Here is a 17,154-nt window from a genome sequence, read left to right on the forward strand (position 1 = left end):
TATATATATATATATATATATGTATATATATTATAATATTATATATAATATATTATACATACATATGTGTATATATATGTATGTACGCGATCGTAGAAATAAATATGAGAACAATGCTTATATATATGCGGCAATATATAACATATATGTATAAGAGTATGTATACTACATACGTACATACAATTACAAAAAAGTGTATTTAACTAATTATACGTTTTTTATTACACATTTTCCGCGCTCTAAACCCGTCTAACAATATAAAAGCGGCTCACAATTTTATATCTATCATAAAAGAATCTGCATTTATTAAAGCGAAAATCGAGCCGCCGCTAATATAAAGCAAGACACGTTGTTAGAACGCGGCTATTTAATTAAATCGCTAGAATTTCTTTACACGCATTCACACACACACACACACACACACACACACACACACACACACAGCGCGCGCACACACACACACACACACACACACACACACACACTCGCTCTTTCTTTTAAATACTATTAATAATTGAGAAAAAAATACTTGTGTGTGTGTGTGTGTGTGTATATATATAATAGCAAAAGTATAAGTATGGCGATAACAAATAAATGCGGAGGCTCAGTACGTGGCCCTCATTTAAGGAAACAGATTACAATTGAACCAAAGCGGAATAATCTTGAAGAAAACGCCAGCGTGTACCGGATGTCCCAGAGAGGTAACAAACTATTATGAAAAATTATTTGTAATTTCAATTATTAGGAATTATTTCGACTAATTATGTACTTTTATAATAATTTTATTAGAAAATATTTAAAATTAATGAAAATTTAAATATAACATTCTTTCAAAATTAAAAGAGTTATCACAAAAGTTGATAATTTGTTATTAGAATATAATAATTCTTTTGACTAAAATTAAATTGTAGTAACAAATGACATTAAATGACGAAAAATTGCTGTCATCACACTATATTATTAATTATTTCAAATAATTCATAAGCATAATTAAGCATAAATTATTTCTTTAAATTAAATTATTACAAGATTAATACTACTCTCCTAATTACTATTATGAATTATTTGAAATAAATATGATCTGTTATCTTTAAGTATCATCAGAAATTATTTAATATGATTTTGATCTCAATTTTATACTGTTTGAAATTATTTTAAAAGACGATAAACCTCAAAGAGATGATTGACAAAAAAAACACTAATATTTAAAAAACTTTTACATACAATTCTTTCATAAATATGACAAGAATATGTAGATGGTTTTCTAGATGACATATCTAAATGACATCCTATGTGAAATGGACGGCGTCATTTCTTTATTCAAATTTCCTAAGAAAAATTTAATCTCCAATGTTTCTCAATAAATATAATTTTTCAATAAATAAATTCTGATATTATTCATTTTATTAATTCCTCTATTTACCTCTTTCGAGATACCCTGTACACCTAGCGTTGAAAAAGTCCGCATTATCCTATCGGGCGCCTCTAATTGATATTGAACGCCTTTATAATTCACTCTCGAGCTATTTTTTCCGTGCGGCTTTTTCCGCTTTTCGTCGCATTCGCTCTATTTCCTTGCGCTCCTTGCGCTCGCGATCGGCCTGGGCCCTTAACTCTTTCAACTTGCGCTTTAGATGCGCTTTAGCTTCACCGTAAACTCCTAGGGCCTTCAATTCCCTGGATTCCAAACGTAATAGATTACTTCCGTTGATGCCGTTATCCAAAAATTGCGACGAATAGTGTTCTAAACCAATTCCCGTAAGCCATTGGCAAACCTAAAAAGATATTTTTTAAATTGTATGATATTAAAAATAAAAAAAGCAAAGTATAATCACTTTTATGACAATGAGAGATAAGAAAAGAAAAGAAAAGAAAAGAAATGATATATATATATATATATATATATATATATATATATATATATATATATATTATGTTAAGAAAACTTTCCAGCACAAAATCTGTTTGCTTTTTAGATATTTATTTAAAACAGTTTGTATGTATGAAAATGAATTCTCTTCTCAATCGCAAATTATCTTTTTCTAAGAAATCAATTGAATATACTCACTTGCTCTTTGGACCAATCCGTGACTGGTGCATTCTGCCAGAAGTGAGATTTTTTGTCACCTAAACCAAAGTCGCTTAGGTGAGCGGGCAACCAAACTGTGCTCGAATCTATATTGATAACGCATGCATGATGGAAAATAAATAAAATATAGCAAGATCTTATTATGCTATTAGTCTTTATTGGCAATTAATCATTAACTGTATCTCTGATGTTTGCATCTTTTATTTTACTAAGAACTGTTTCGTTTTTTTTTTTTTTTTTAATATCTTAAATATTAATTCTTACAAAAAAAATGTATTAAATTAAAAAGTCGTGCATTGTTAAGATTGTTAAGCGAGTGAAGCGAGCTTTATATATTTTTAAATAAAGCATTATATTAATAGCGCTTTGAAAGAAAGCAAATTAAAAAAAGCTGACAGAAATTCATTCTTAACTTCAAAACTTTTTTAGAGATATTAAATTTGATTTAAACTCTTCAATTTTAATTCCAAAGAAAATAAAATATATGTTGGGACTACATTAATATGTAAAATATCCAAAATACCTGCTAGACTACCGGCTTTTGAAAGACTAGGATCAACACCGGGAGGACTCACGGAACCGCCAGAAGACAAGCTTGAAGGAGAACTTCCTGGATGATGCCAAGGTGCACTTCCACTACTGATTAAGTTCGATGGGGAAATTGACACCTTTTTCACTGAGAAATAATTAATTTAATTACAATATTTAATTACTTATTGTTGTAATTGACTATAATTTAAATCTCAATTTATTTTCATTTACCTCTTTGATTAGCCTCGTTAACAGCTTGTCGTATTTCTTCCACAAGATGATGTGTAACCATCGTTGGATCATTATGAGGATTGTTGAGATCACTGAAATCTCCAGAGCTTTCTCGCGAGGAATCATTCCCGCCAAGTCGTTTCTCTCTCTCTGCTAAAACCTGTTTTAGCTGTTCTGCCAGTGATGCAGGAGGTCCAGTTAAAGCTATCGAGAGAAATTTAAAGTTCTTAATATTTCAATAAAACTGAATATAAAATAAAACTATAATTGTATACAAGATGCATCTGAAATCAAAGTACATTTAGCAAGAAGATAATTTGTGAAGTAAATCTGATAACTTTTTGGATTATTCCAGGATTTTGGATGCATTTTAAGACTTGCATATTTTTTTTTTTTTAATGATTTTTAATAAATCAATATTAACGCAAACATATACTTAACATACTTTTCTGCGATTGTGGCCAACTCTGTTCAGTCATTGCTCTGACTTGTGAGCTAATAGTACTGTGCTGTCGGATCATAGTGGCATGTATAGGATCCATATGCGATTTGCTTTTGAGCGAACTGATAGACGAAGTGCTGGAGTAAGAACTCAAATTGGACTGTTTGCATGTAAAGTCGTTGGGCGACCTGCTGCTGTTGTCCTGCGAGGTAAGTTTTGAAGAGGAATCGTCATCCGTATTATCACCTGATTCGTCCAGACCATAATCCTAAAATCAAAGTTTATTAATCATGTAACTTCATCATATTAAAAATTGCTTATACAATGTGCGATAATCCAATGTTATATTTATTTCTTCGTATCTTAATTTTTAAAAATTATATTCTTTAATAATATATTTGTGGCCATATCGAGCAGAGTATATTATATAATACGATCTTTAATGGATTAATACAAAAGTTCAACATACGGAGCTGCTATTGCTGAGGCCTCCGGAGCGTTTGGGCAATTGACGATTCGCCAATCCGCCCCGGCTGGCTAGCTCAGCCTTGCTTTTGCCCGCGGAATTATCCAGCAGACGATGAGCTGGTACAGCGCGATCTAGTTCTTCCTTCACCGGTATTGGCAGAGGCAATTTTCTCTCCACAGTCGCAGTCTTATCACCGTCGTCTGGACTACTGAGATCGGATGTCTCCGTGTCTGAGAGCTGGCAGCTGGTTGACGAAGGCGGCGGTGGTAGTTGTCGACGAGAAAGTTGTGGCGTTACTATCCTGGCAGTCGTATTATCGTATGGCAATCGCACAGGCAAACCGAATCGTCTCTGCGTCTCCGTCAACTCCACTTCTAACGTGATCACCTACAATAAATTTTTTTAAACATGCTTATTTTGACTTGATATCATAAATAATACTATTAGTCAAAACCAAATTCGTTAACTCCCTACGTACTCTGTCCTTAAGACTCTTCACTAACGCATTGTACTCTGTGTCTTTCTCCTGCAATAATTGTTGATAAAACTCGTCTCTGGCCACAATGTCTGTTCGTAGCTCTCTGGCGGCTCGTCTGGCCCTGGCGTACTTTTGCTGCAACGCCGCGTTCTGCGCTGTCGCTTGCGATAACATCTCCCTAGCCGTCGACAGGTCTTGGCGAGCAGTACTTAACGCCCTTTCCGATTCGTGAAGACGCAATCCTGATTCCCGTAGCTTGGCCGCGTATTCTTCACTACCCGCTCCGCTATTTTCTAATTCCACCAACTGTCCAAAATTTAATGCAGATTATAACAAAATTATATAAACTAAAATTACAAGACATATATAATAAAAAATATAATTTATATTTAAAAAATACAATAATAAATAAAGAATATTTAATCGTAAAATGTGATGATAGAATGACAAATTTTTTATAGCAAAGAAAGGAGGACAATTTTTATATCCTTTTTTGAGGGAAAGGGGGAAGATGCATATATATATATATATTTACTCTTTCAAAAGCTCTCTTGCTGGATCTGCACAACATATAAATATGCCATCTAAAAGATCTAATAATCGTATCAATAATATTATTTCAATCACAAGATTCAATTACAAGCTAATAGATTCAACCAATAGCATAATCCATAAGTTATAAATATTATACATTTAATTTCATGCATTTTGATATAACGATGTAAGCAGAAAGAAAAGCAAGATAAGTTTGTAGACTTGAAAAAAAAAACAAAGAAAAGCTTGCTGAAGCAAAAGTGCAAATGCAATAAACATGCAGCTATGTCAAATATACATCTCCTATTTTTCAGTATGAGAGAAAAATAGATTTTTAAATAGATTTTACATCAATTTTCTATACATTATATTAATATCAATAAATAAATCTTCTTGTTAATTTACAAACAATTACATGTATAGTATTACTGGAATAATTTTAGATCAATTTATAAATATTTATTTTATCCTTTTTAATTATTTAAATAACTATTATAATTATAATAATACGTTACCTTTGCTTTGAGCTTTTCAGTTTCTTCGTCCGCTATTGCAAGTTTATACTGACTCTGCAAGCAACCAATGAAACACATAGCAAAACAAAAACAAAGGAAATCAATGATACACACCGTGCAATTGCAGTAAATTTACATACAGACGTGATACACGCGCGCGCGCACAGACTTCTCATTTACATACATACAGAAGTATGTACAAAAAAATGGACTATATCATGGAAATACAATTGCTGAAAACTATTAATAACTATTTACAAAACATAACGAACACTACTATACACGTATACATAAAAATAGAGCATCTTGCTAAATAAATTTGTAAGATTTTTTAATAAAAAAAGATACATTTTCTGTAATTTATAAAATACAAAACATAAATGCCAAAGGTACCTCTTGCAAGAGCAATCGCAGACTATCTACGTCGCTTTGTGTAGTGGCAGTGTGTTGTGGCATGGATGAGCTAAGTATAGGAGATCGGCTGCGACTAGAGGGTGATAGGTAGTTCTCAATGGGGCTATGAGCTGGTTCCCCTTCCGAACAAGAAGACATCGCCGGCGAACCGGGGATTCCGCTTATCCCGCTACCGATGGAGATATCTTCGCTGCCTCGTTGGCCATCGGGGGATGCATCGGAAAAATTGAGTTTTCTGTTTGAAAAGCAATGAATAATCCCTTTTAATTGGCTGATTAAAATACAATTCGCGTAAAATTTACACATTCGTTATAAAAACTATATATATGATGTGAATAAATTATATTTTAATGGATTATATTTACCTATTGGCAGCATTTGCCAGCTCTCTTTCCTTGTCCGCCTGAAGACTCTGTCTAATCAGCATTGCCACTTCAGAATTCTTGGGATCCTTTTCCCTGCCAATGACGAATCGTACAAGACCGGAAGTGTTCCTTAGCACACTAGCGGCATAAGCCTGCGTTACGCCGACCAGACTCTTGCCATCGACCTCGACGATCTGATCGTTCACCTGGATTCGCCCCTCACGCGCGGCCGCACCTTTCTCCGTGATAGTTTTCACGAAAATGCCCAGCTTCTCTAAACCTGCGTCCGCACCCACGCCCATCCCAATTATGCTGAGACCCAGACCCTCCGGGCCTTTCATCAACTCGACTGGGAAAACCTAAATTTTTTTTTTATTTTTGATTACTATTATAACAAAAATTTTTTAAGTGAAAATGTTTAATTTAAAAAAAAAAAAAATAAAGCTTGATTTTATATACGAAGCTGGTTCCCTCAGCACTCCAAGATGCCTCGGGCTCTCATTGGAGTGGCCAGAAAGTATCGTCATGGAATTTTTGCGAGCAAGGATAAGTCATCATTAGGAACGCAGCGATAAAATAACTCAAAAATTTTATATCGAATCATGACAAACAACTACTAAAAAAATTATTCAGGATCGCCTTCCAAATTTCCAAATCGATCGCTATTATTTTCCAGCAGTGAAAAGATAGTCAAAAATTGGGTGTCGTTCACAACATTACCTCCATCTTTTCGACACGTTTCTCTAGTTCATATTCCGCACTAGCTGCGACAGGATCAACATCCTCGTTACGGCGATCATATTCGTTGACCGAGTGCGTGGAGTAAACGCGCATGGGACCGGTGTCGAAAGACACCTTGGAAGTTTTCTTCACGGGCACGGTAGACGGATAATCCTCGTCATCCTCATCGGATTCTGGAATTCCCGCGACCTCCATCCAGAAGTGGCCGTCTTCGAAATAGTGCACGCCATTCTCGACGAGTACCTGATCAATTGATATATCCAAATTAATACGGTCACAAAATTCTCCTTAAGTTCATCTAAAATCATCGAAAAATGTATATTTTCTGCTAATAAAAATGTTGCGCAAAACGTAGATAAAATTTCTAATAAAAAACCATGTAAAAAAATATATTTTTTATTAATTTACTCTCTATTTTTTTTTAAATTTTTTTGAGATTGAGTCTAATTAAAAAATATATATATCGCTAGCATTGTATTATAGTATATATTACTATTTTTCCTGGAGTCGGAATGTACTCGTCCTGATGCTCGGTTTCGGTGTCGTCGTTAGCTTCCTGGGTGTCGTTTAAACTACTGACGGAGCCTAGCAATCCACTCTCACTTCCAGTCACTGATCCTATTTGGCTCTCCGTCAACGAATCGATTGTCAGGTCACTGCGAGATCTATGAGATAGGCTGAAACAGAGATTTAACAATAGTAAATTAATAAGGAAATTGAGATACTGAAATTAGAATCTTAAGTCTAAGAGAATCCCAACAATTTCAAGAATTCTAAAAATTCAAAGATTTTAGAAATTAGATCCAAGATTATCCAAGAATTAAAAGATATTTTTAAGATATCTTAAGATTATAAAAATTCTAGGAATACAATATCAAATATTGGAGAAGTTAAGGTTTATAAAAGTCAAGTTTTATAAAAACCTTAATTATAAAAAAATAGCAAGTTTAATAATTCTCTAATCGCACGCACGCACGCACGCACACAATTTATATGATTAATATGATATAAAAAAATCATAAAACTTAAAATCTCTCACAATGAAAAATAGAAATTAAAAGTGCAAAAAAATGATGCGCAACAAAAGAACATGAAAATTAAACTCGTTCACCTATAATCGTGAGTGGCGCTATTGATAAGACTGGAATCAGGAGCAGACAGGACATCGGACAGCCAATCGGGCGTGTTATCCTGGTCATCTCTGCTATCCCTGTCCTGTCCTTCCTTATTCTTGTCATTAGAAATCCCATCACCTGCCGCGCCATCGACACTGGTGGGAGATAGCAGCCTCGCTATCTCCTGTGCCTCCTCATCCGATAGCAATGCCGAACCTTGTCTAATTTACGTTTACGAGTCATTCAACTTTGCTTTACGAATGAACAATTACGTCGTCGCTGATAGCGAATCAATTCCGCGATTAAAGTTGACAGAGGCAGTTATGTCGATTGGAAAAATTAATTCAATTAAATAATAAAATCTATTAAAATATGTCAATATATAATCTTGTAATTATTATAAAATGACATATCTGCTTCTATGATCCAATTACAAAATTGCAAATTGCAATGTACTCACCTGATCTTTTTCTCTAAGATGCTGCATAGACCAAGACGATCAGGAGATTTGCATTTAAATAAATATGAACGTATTAGAATCAAAATAAAAAGAAAAAAGATTATTAATATTAAGCTTTAAATCAAAAGTTACAAATATCAAGTTACAAAGCTGCAATACAAAAGAAATATTGATTATGTCAAATATATAAATATATACTATGGAAAATGCAATCGCTATATCAAAGAGCGAAAATTATAATCTATTTTATATCTATTAATAATTATATCTATTAATCTAAAAACAAGAATAGCATCATTCCACAAAAAGATCTTTCTTTTATTAATAACTGATATCAATGCATTAATTTATATCAATAAAATAAAATATTCTAGAAATAGCTACACGCATATAAAATTTTTATTGTTTATAATTTCAAGTGCAATCTAATACACACTGATTAAAAATTCGTTTTCTCTTTCACGTAAAATACTCACCGAGAACTCAGTAGATTTTCAGCTTCATCTGGAGTCATTGTATCTGGTGTCACAGGAGTGATATGATTGACACCAGTCTTCGAAGGAGTCTCCGTTAATCTAGGAGAATTATTTTGCATATCCATCGTCACGCACTCAATATTGGTAACGGTTTTAGTATCACTAGAATCACTGTCTTCGATTTGACTGCTTTCTGATGCAGAATGTTCGATGGATTTTCTGCCGGAATGTTTTTGCGAAAGCACATTAGATGCCAGTGGAGAACCCTGATTATAATTCTCCGATAATCTGAGTTTCGCCAGTTCGGCCTTTTGCTTCTCCTGCTCCCACGTCGTCTGGATTTGCTCCACATTCTCTTCCGTTTTCCTGTTTAAGACATTATTCACTGCTGCGATGCAATCCTTTTTATTGCTGATATCGGAATTAGCTACTTCTGTTGTATATTTCTCCTCATCTTTGTTCTCCTTTGCAATGGATCCAAAGTTATTCATTTCCTGACTGCGGTGGGTCACTTTGTCTACACTATCAACCTTGCTTTCTGCCTCTACAAAGCTGGAACGCTTGTCAGAGACCTCCTCTTTGTTCTTTGCAATCTTCTCCCTTAGACTGATCTTGATTTGATCATTTTTCGCATTCGAGACAGTCTTCTGACATACTCCATCACTGCTGGGCTTTGGCTTGATCTCTGACAATACTTCTGTAGATGTAGAATTGATCTTTATTACCTCTGTAGTATCACTATCATTCTTTATTTCTGCACTTAGTTTAGTTTTTATTTTGCATTCAGGATTACTCTGCGAAACAGTATCTTCACTCTGTAGCTTTTTGGCATATGGAGAGGGCACAGGAATATCCTTATGCTCCAACGGAGGATATTCTTGGTCAGAACTGATCACAGAAGGCGGACGTGGACCTAAACCCGCAGCTTGAAGATCAAGACGCACGTGAGAACGTCGAATGACTGTAGTTGTGTCTGTTTCGTTAAACTGGAATTGGTCCTTTTCGGAGACGGTCTCCATGCCCTGATACGTGGCTGGTTTTTCTTGATCTTCTGTCTCCAAGTCATAGCTATTGCGACCTGGATTTGAAAAATATATTAATATTAATATTTCAAAAATATTGGAATTAATATTTCTATTATTTAAAAAAATATATTTATCAAATTAATATATCTTTTTAAAGTACCTCCACAATCAATACAAAGCAATCGCAGGCACATAATTTTATGTGTTTTTGATATATGTAGAACTTCAAATTTCACTTAGATATAAAAATTTTAATAATATAAAATATTGCACACAATATTTCATATATAAATATTATGGTCTTCTATATTTTTGCAATCACAGAATATTAACCACTCACATAGAGCATAACCTTTATCTTTATTAATACAATTGAAATACAAACTTGATAAAGTCTTATATTATAAAAGGTATAGATTATTTAAATGTTATTTAATACAATCATATTTAAGTTTTATTTCAAGTCATTTAAATAAAATAAATAATTAATTATATATATTAGTTTAGCAAATATAGTATTGAGATTATTGTAAAAACTCTTATTCAATATTTACATTGTTTCTACAGAAAAATTTATACATATTATATATTTATTACATTTTAACATTTAATTTCCTAATTTAAGATAATTTACTATAGAAAAAAAGCACTCAGTATAAAAATTCTTCAGATCTTTTTTCTCTTATAATAAATTGTATGTTTACTTTTCATTTTATTTAATTCTTCAGTTTATTACACAATTTTTAAAAATTTTTTATTAGTTTACTAATTTATTAAAGAAATGTATATATTATATATAAAACTAATTTAAAATACAAAAATTCTATTTGTGTACATCTATATAAACATATTCCTTTCTTTCCCAAAAAATATTAACACATTCAAGACTTTCTTATATATATTTATCAAAAAATTAATATTGTTTATTTTCAAGAATTTATATTATATCATATATCAAAGTATTTTACAAACTTGCTGTTTTTAAATTTAGAAAATGCATTACAGCTCATTCGACTGTCAGAGAAATCATAATAATCAAAAATTTATTTGAAGCACAATATTGATTATTTCAAAATTCCAAAATTCTGTGAAAAGTCCCAGAGACACTTTTACAAGGTAAACGCGACAAGGCACGAACGTTTGGCCGCTGGACAAGCTACACAGTGATTTCTATAAATAATACTGTGGCACACCGGTAGGAGAAGGCGACAGAACGAGGGAGGGAGAAAAGAGGGGAAAAAAGGGAGATCGTGTCTGGTACTTTTACTTTTTGGCGTTTTGGCCCACTGCCATCTCAGCCCACGACAGCGAAAATCACCTGGCTTTACCAATGTTTCGTAAAAATGTGGAGATTTAATTTTAAAACAAGTTATTTATCATACTTACATAAGTGTAACAAATATATATTAAAATCGAAGTATAACTCAAATAAATTAAAATCAATTTTTAATATTAATAATCGAAATCATATGTATTAAGAATAATTAAAATAAAATTTTTCAATCCTAAAATATTTTTTTATAACTTTTTCATATATATATATATATATATGTTAACCTAATATAACTTACCTGTCTGATGCTTTTCTGACATTTCCTTCTCCGCCTTTTCCTCCTTACTATCCTTGGAGGGTGAACTAGGTGAGCTCATGCTGGATGAAGCGCTATCTGTGCCTACGGAGGGCAGTCCTAGTTCGGATTCTGGAGAGCGTATCAGTTCTTTTTTATCGTCCGCCATAGTGTCTTTCCTTTTCGCATTCGCGCTTGGTCTGGCCCAATCAGGTCTTGGATCTGGTCTGATAACTTCGCTACGTAATTCTGCCTCTGGAACTTCTTTCGTCGAGATTTTCAAATCTACGGTTCTCTTTAGAATCTCGTCGTTCTTCGCCAGCCACTCATTTCTCCACTCAGAAGTCTTTGCCGGTGAGTGAATCGGACTCGGAGGACAATTAAAATATTCCGGTGCCTCTAGCAAATCGCTCTCCCTCCTTACTAGCACGTTATCCATCGAGACATTTCGAGTCGGACTAGAAACCTCGTAATGCAATATTGGTGATGCCTTCGTTTGTTCAGAAACGTCATTATTAATTTCATTCGTGACGGAAGTTTTAGATTCTGCAGCTGTCGAGCATTTTATAACTTCTTTTAATCCTTCAGTCTTCTCTTTTGAATCCTCTATTGGCTTAGAAATCGCAGTTCTGAATACTGGTACTCCATCCGCAGGTATGGAATTCTTCGAGATTTCTTTCGAATTTTCCATTGATTTCGAAATTGCGTTTTTATATCCTGGAACTCCTTCCATAACTATTGAGCTTTTTGAACTCTGCACAACAGGCTTGGAAGTCTCCTTGGTATCCTCTACTGACTTTACAATTACAGTTTTGTTTCCTGGGACTGCTTCTGCAGTTGCTAAACTCTTTGAGTTCTGTAAAGTGATCTTAGAGATGTCTTTGGCGCTTTCTGTAGATTTCGAAGTCACAATTTTATTCCCTGCAGTTGCCTCCGGAGTAACTGCGCTCTTCTGGCTTGCATTGACCTTGGAAGTTTCTTTTTCCATTGGTTTCAAAGCTGCCTTCGAGCTATTCTTTTGCACAACAGCATACTCCGGTAATATGGCATCTTGAGTCTTACCAGCGCCATCATCTTGGCTCTCTTTCATATTATCTTGAAGCTTTTTTGTCTTTTGAACAACAGCATATTCAGGAATGGTCGGCGAGATATCGTCGAACCTCTCCACTGTCGCGTATTCCGGGCTCTCCAATAACTCGGATGGGTTGATGGTGGCAATACTTGCCGGTCGTTCTCTCCTGCCGGCCGCGGACGAATTCCGAACAGGCGGAGGCGGCGGCGGAGGCGAACGTGCCGAACAGAAGCTTGCCGATCTAGTAGCCGGATTGGCGAAATCATTTGTCGTTGCGCTTACTGAGCTCTGACAAGCATCGACGGACACCGATTGCTGGATCTGATTCTGAGCGTTCTGTGAATTTAGGGATGTCTGAACCAGCGAGCGATTCGGATCAGAGTTGTAGCGACTTGGTCTAGTTTTGGAGAAATGGCTAGTCCAATTTTTCTGTTTCTCTATAAGTTCCTTCGAATTCGGCCGACGTTCCGGTTTCTCCGGCCGTTCCGGTCGATCGTTTTCTTTGCCCAACGTCCGCTCGACTTTACCCGCGCAGGGACGTCGCTCTGGCGCACAGTGACCATTCTCGAAATGCCGTTCCGCATTCAAAGTCGGTACACTGGCGCTCCATGTACTCAGATGCTCGCGATTGCCTGGTGGAGAAGGTGAACGAGGACGGGGTGACCTCGCGGGAGAGGTGCACCCGGAACCCGAATTTGCGGAGCTAGAGCGGGACCGAAGACCGTGCAAATTGTTGGGTTTAGTAACCCGATCCACCCTATAATATAAATATAATGTAATAATATAATCAGAAAGAGCAAGAGAGAGAAATTTGATTAAAGGAAATTAATTCATTATAAATTGATCAATAAATTAATTAAATCAAAAACTTTTAGTCAAGAAATCAAATAAAAAAATAAATAAATATATAATTGATAAAATTCAGAGATAATTGATAAAAATGGACAAAAAAATCATTTTACGAAAAGAAAAAAAATGTAAAATTCAATAATTCAAACTGAACACTTACGGTCTATTCGATTTGTTTTCCTCGCCGAGCTTCTCAAAGAGAGCTCGAGCATTGTTAAAACGTGCTACATGACTCTCCGTTCTGACCACTGTTACTTGCGTCGGAGATTCTTTCAGCGGAACAGCTGGCTCCTTAAATCCCTCCGACAGAATATTGTTAGTTCTATGGCTTAGATCCAATTGCGGTTTGGACTGAAAGATGTTTGCAATGGCTGACACCTTAGAGCCACCGACTCGCTTTTTCTCTTCTATAGCTGCCATGTCTGACGCAAACTTGCACACAAGAAAATAAAATTATATTTCATATACTTCCAATATTATTTTTCATTACTTTGTGTTTTTATATTTTAATCGATTTAAAAAAATTGTAAGATGTTACTAGCAAATTTTCGAAAATAATATAAATGCAAGTATTAAACATGTATAGATAAAAAATATAATAATGTAATAAAGTTCTAATTATTTTAATAATTTTTGTTGACAAATCTTTGTAATTTTTTTTTTCCAAAACATATTTGATCAAACATTTTTATTAGTATTTAACAAAATGTTTTATTGATATCTTACCTCGTTGACAATAGTTTATAACAATTAAATGTAGGTGCTAATCATTTAAGCATTTCAGCCCATTGTCATTCATGTATTTCATTGCAGAAAAATCTATAAAAAATTAAATATTAAATTTATATTTTAATTAATATTTATTAAAGAAAGATGAAATATTAGAGTTTATTTTAGACAAATATATATACAATGCCTTTTTAATATTTATATGTGTGTATGTGTGTGTTTATATAAATTAATTAATTATTAATTGATCAAGTCTAATTTATTTTTAATTATTACTTAATAAAACTCGTTTTTCTTATTTTGCTATGTTCCAATATATTTTTAATTAAATATTATTAAATATTAATATCTTTTTGTTACAATTTGAATAATTTAAATTTAATTCAATTTTAATCAATTAAATTATCAAATATTACAAAGAAGAAATTTGTGTACTCAAAAATAAATTTACAATTGATATTCACAGTTAAAATCTGTATTTATACATACATATCATGTCTGCATTATACTATACATATACTTTCTATCACTCATCTATAGCTATCACATTAGCACAGTCAATTGGATTTCCTGACCTTTACAGAATTTGAATATCTACCTTTCTTAGGAAATTAATACCCCATACATTTCTCCCAAAATTTAAATCTTTTTACATTTTAAAATAAAAATAAAAATAATTCAAAATAACAAAACTATATACTATATGTACATACATATATATTAAAAATATAACATAAAAATAAAAAAGAACAAAAGAGTAATTCAGAATCAAATCTCATGCAATAACCATAAAAATTAATTTTGTGTAACAAATTATTGAAAAATAAGATAATAATTTTATAATAATGAAACTATCCATTGATATAATACTTTGATAAATATAATCAACACAAATTTAGAAAATAAATTTTGAATCATATTATAAACTCACAGAGTATGAGAAAAAAATATTAAGAAAAGCAAAAGCTGAATGATATAGGAATAAAATATATTATAATAAGTAGGTCTGTTTCTCTTGTCTGAGTTTCAACCCTCCTCCCATAGCACACCATGTTATTGTAATCAATACTTGAGTGTTGTCCCTATGGTAGACAGGTGTGATTTTACATCACACATATAATTGTTGATGATAAATTGATTTATATTTGTATTACTGAATGGTGTTTATTATGGGATTCATTGACAATATTGTTATTTAGACATAGTCTAATAAGTAATAAATATAATCTAATAAGTGATCTATGAATGTATCTAGATACTTAATATTTTATGAAAATATGTGTCTATATTTATGCACACACATACACATATAGAATTTACACTTGTATTAATCATTTATATATAATATTACAAATTCAATTTCTTCTAGTATTTTTCCTATAATATGTATTGGAATGATAATAAACAAGTGATAATGTTGCAGTTATCTTGTATGTCCCAAATATCTAATCATATATAAGATATTAATCATAGTCTAATAATAATTATGAAATAGATAATAATAAATAATTTGACTTTACTGCTCAAAATATCTTAATCCATAGCAAATGTGACACTTGAATTCTCTTAACAAATTTTTTTTTAATCTTAACACATTGATGCTCTGTTAATATATATCTCAATAAAAATATATAAAATAATAATCTTTTGAATTTTGATTTAATGTAATCTTCATCAATCTTATTAGACATAAAAAAACTTTTATTATTGTCATATAGTACTTGCAAATTGTATTGCAGTTTCCAAAACACTTCAGTTAATATATATTAGTGGAAAAGTACAATAATGTATAAATTAATAAAATCGTAATGATATAAAATAAAATTTTCAAATTTTCATACATTCTATGAATTCTCATAACGTTTCTTTAATCATTCTAAACAGTGATATTACATCATGATTGTGATTTCACTATCAATTTCAAATGTAACAATTTTGTAAAATGCTTAATGATGTTATTAACGATTTTTATAGGTATTGTCAAGTAAAACCACAACCTTGTTAAGTAAAATAGCTTTTCGATTAGTATCAAACAGTAAACTTCTAGATTGTATTACACATGATTCTAACGTCCAATAATGTCTCAATAAGATCAGGAATAAAAATCAAATATTGATCCTTAAATTCTGATATATAACTCTATTTTTTTTAAAATAAAACTTTCTATCTACTCTTCTCTGATTATCAATACTTGCAAATTATAGTTTCATACAGTTTCAACTTAGTGTACCAAATATCAGTATACACTAAATACAACAAAATCCCAATTAATGCAACAAGTCAAATATCATTTTCATATTCGCCAAATCTAGAATTTCATTAAACAAAACACCTTCCCAATCGCCATTACACCCCATAGACCTGCCCCCATGGAAGCGTCGCCTCTCCGTAAACTCGCCGGAAATTCCACAAGAACGCCGTTGTCATCAACAACGGCGTCATCCGGGAAAGCGGGAGCTTTAATACAATAGAACGTAAACTTCGGATTTGGTTTCCAACTAACCCGGAAGACGATGTCACCATGTGCGCCCGAGCATCTCACTCTCTCTCTCTCTCTCTTTATCTTTCGGTCAGACAAGCCGCCCGACTCCGCACAATTCCGCTCCGCGGCGCTTCGAGAACAGCGTTCTCGCCCTTCCCAAGGGCCGCGCGGACGAGTTCGGCGAACTATTCGCGTACGCTGTTAGCAATACGCGAACGCCATGCCCGGCGAGCTTAATCACGACGTCGATCCCGAATTCGCGAGTCACATACACACATACACACACGCACACCTACAATTATCAATCGCTGCCGTTTCAGCGACGCGCCGTTCCGCATCGCGAGGTGCCGACCGCGGACACTGCCCGACTGCGTCAACGATTGTGCGAAACGTACCAAGATGGTCGATCGCCACGCTCGTTTCGAACATGGTGCGTACTAAAAAAAACTCTATAAACTTTCCCCAGATTTTCCCTAGCCTAGAGGCTGGGGCCAATCGGCATGTTTGTCAAAGTTGGTTAAAAACACGCGTACTTTATGGTGAATTTCTTCTGGTAATTTGTTAGATGG

At 33.4% G+C, this 17,154-nt stretch overlaps 1 protein-coding gene across 6 annotated transcripts; it reads right to left on the reverse strand.

Moving 5' to 3' along the window:
- Nucleotides 1-90: 90 nt before the first annotated feature.
- LOC126856506 (uncharacterized) lies at nucleotides 91-16,946 on the reverse strand. Of its 6 annotated transcripts, XR_007688367.1 has the most exons (20): nucleotides 16,607-16,946; nucleotides 14,101-14,193; nucleotides 13,535-13,806; nucleotides 11,457-13,282; nucleotides 8,861-9,938; nucleotides 8,385-8,405; nucleotides 7,921-8,145; nucleotides 7,303-7,486; nucleotides 6,789-7,052; nucleotides 6,069-6,427; nucleotides 5,683-5,938; nucleotides 5,290-5,343; nucleotides 4,241-4,546; nucleotides 3,763-4,149; nucleotides 3,297-3,561; nucleotides 2,852-3,055; nucleotides 2,613-2,765; nucleotides 2,069-2,175; nucleotides 1,424-1,775; nucleotides 91-709 (listed from the first exon to the last, which is right to left on the reverse strand). XR_007688367.1 is itself a non-coding variant. In XM_050605051.1 (19 exons), the coding sequence occupies exons 3-19, from the start codon at nucleotides 13,792-13,794 to the stop codon at nucleotides 1,524-1,526; spliced, it is 6,153 nt and encodes a 2,050-aa protein (XP_050461008.1). In that variant the 5' UTR covers nucleotides 13,795-13,806; nucleotides 14,101-14,193; nucleotides 16,607-16,946; the 3' UTR covers nucleotides 728-1,523. The 6 variants fall into 6 exon arrangements, 5 of the variants coding, with proteins under 5 accessions (XP_050461010.1, XP_050461008.1, XP_050461006.1 ...); XM_050605051.1 differs by lacking the exon at nucleotides 91-709 and having other exon boundaries at nucleotides 728-1,775; nucleotides 2,069-2,127; XM_050605049.1 differs by lacking the exon at nucleotides 91-709 and having other exon boundaries at nucleotides 728-1,775.
- Nucleotides 16,947-17,154: the final 208 nt, after the last annotated feature.

Source organism: Cataglyphis hispanica, chromosome 19 (assembly GCF_021464435.1).
Source record: "Cataglyphis hispanica isolate Lineage 1 chromosome 19, ULB_Chis1_1.0, whole genome shotgun sequence".
Taxonomy (NCBI): Eukaryota; Metazoa; Arthropoda; class Insecta; order Hymenoptera; family Formicidae; genus Cataglyphis; species Cataglyphis hispanica.

Bases quoted from the DNA above. Each gene is read 5' to 3' on its own strand.
- LOC126856506 (XM_050605049.1), bottom strand. From the start codon at position 13,794: ATGGCAGCTATAGAAGAGAAAAAGCGAGTCGGTGGCTCTAAGGTGTCA. The intron at 2,766-2,851 runs GTAAATGAAAAT...ATTATTTCTCAG, and splicing joins TAACGAGGCTAATCAAAGAG to TGAAAAAGGTGTCAATTTCC. The intron at 1,776-2,068 runs GTGAGTATATTC...ATATCTTTTTAG, and splicing joins CGGATTGGTCCAAAGAGCAA to GTTTGCCAATGGCTTACGGG.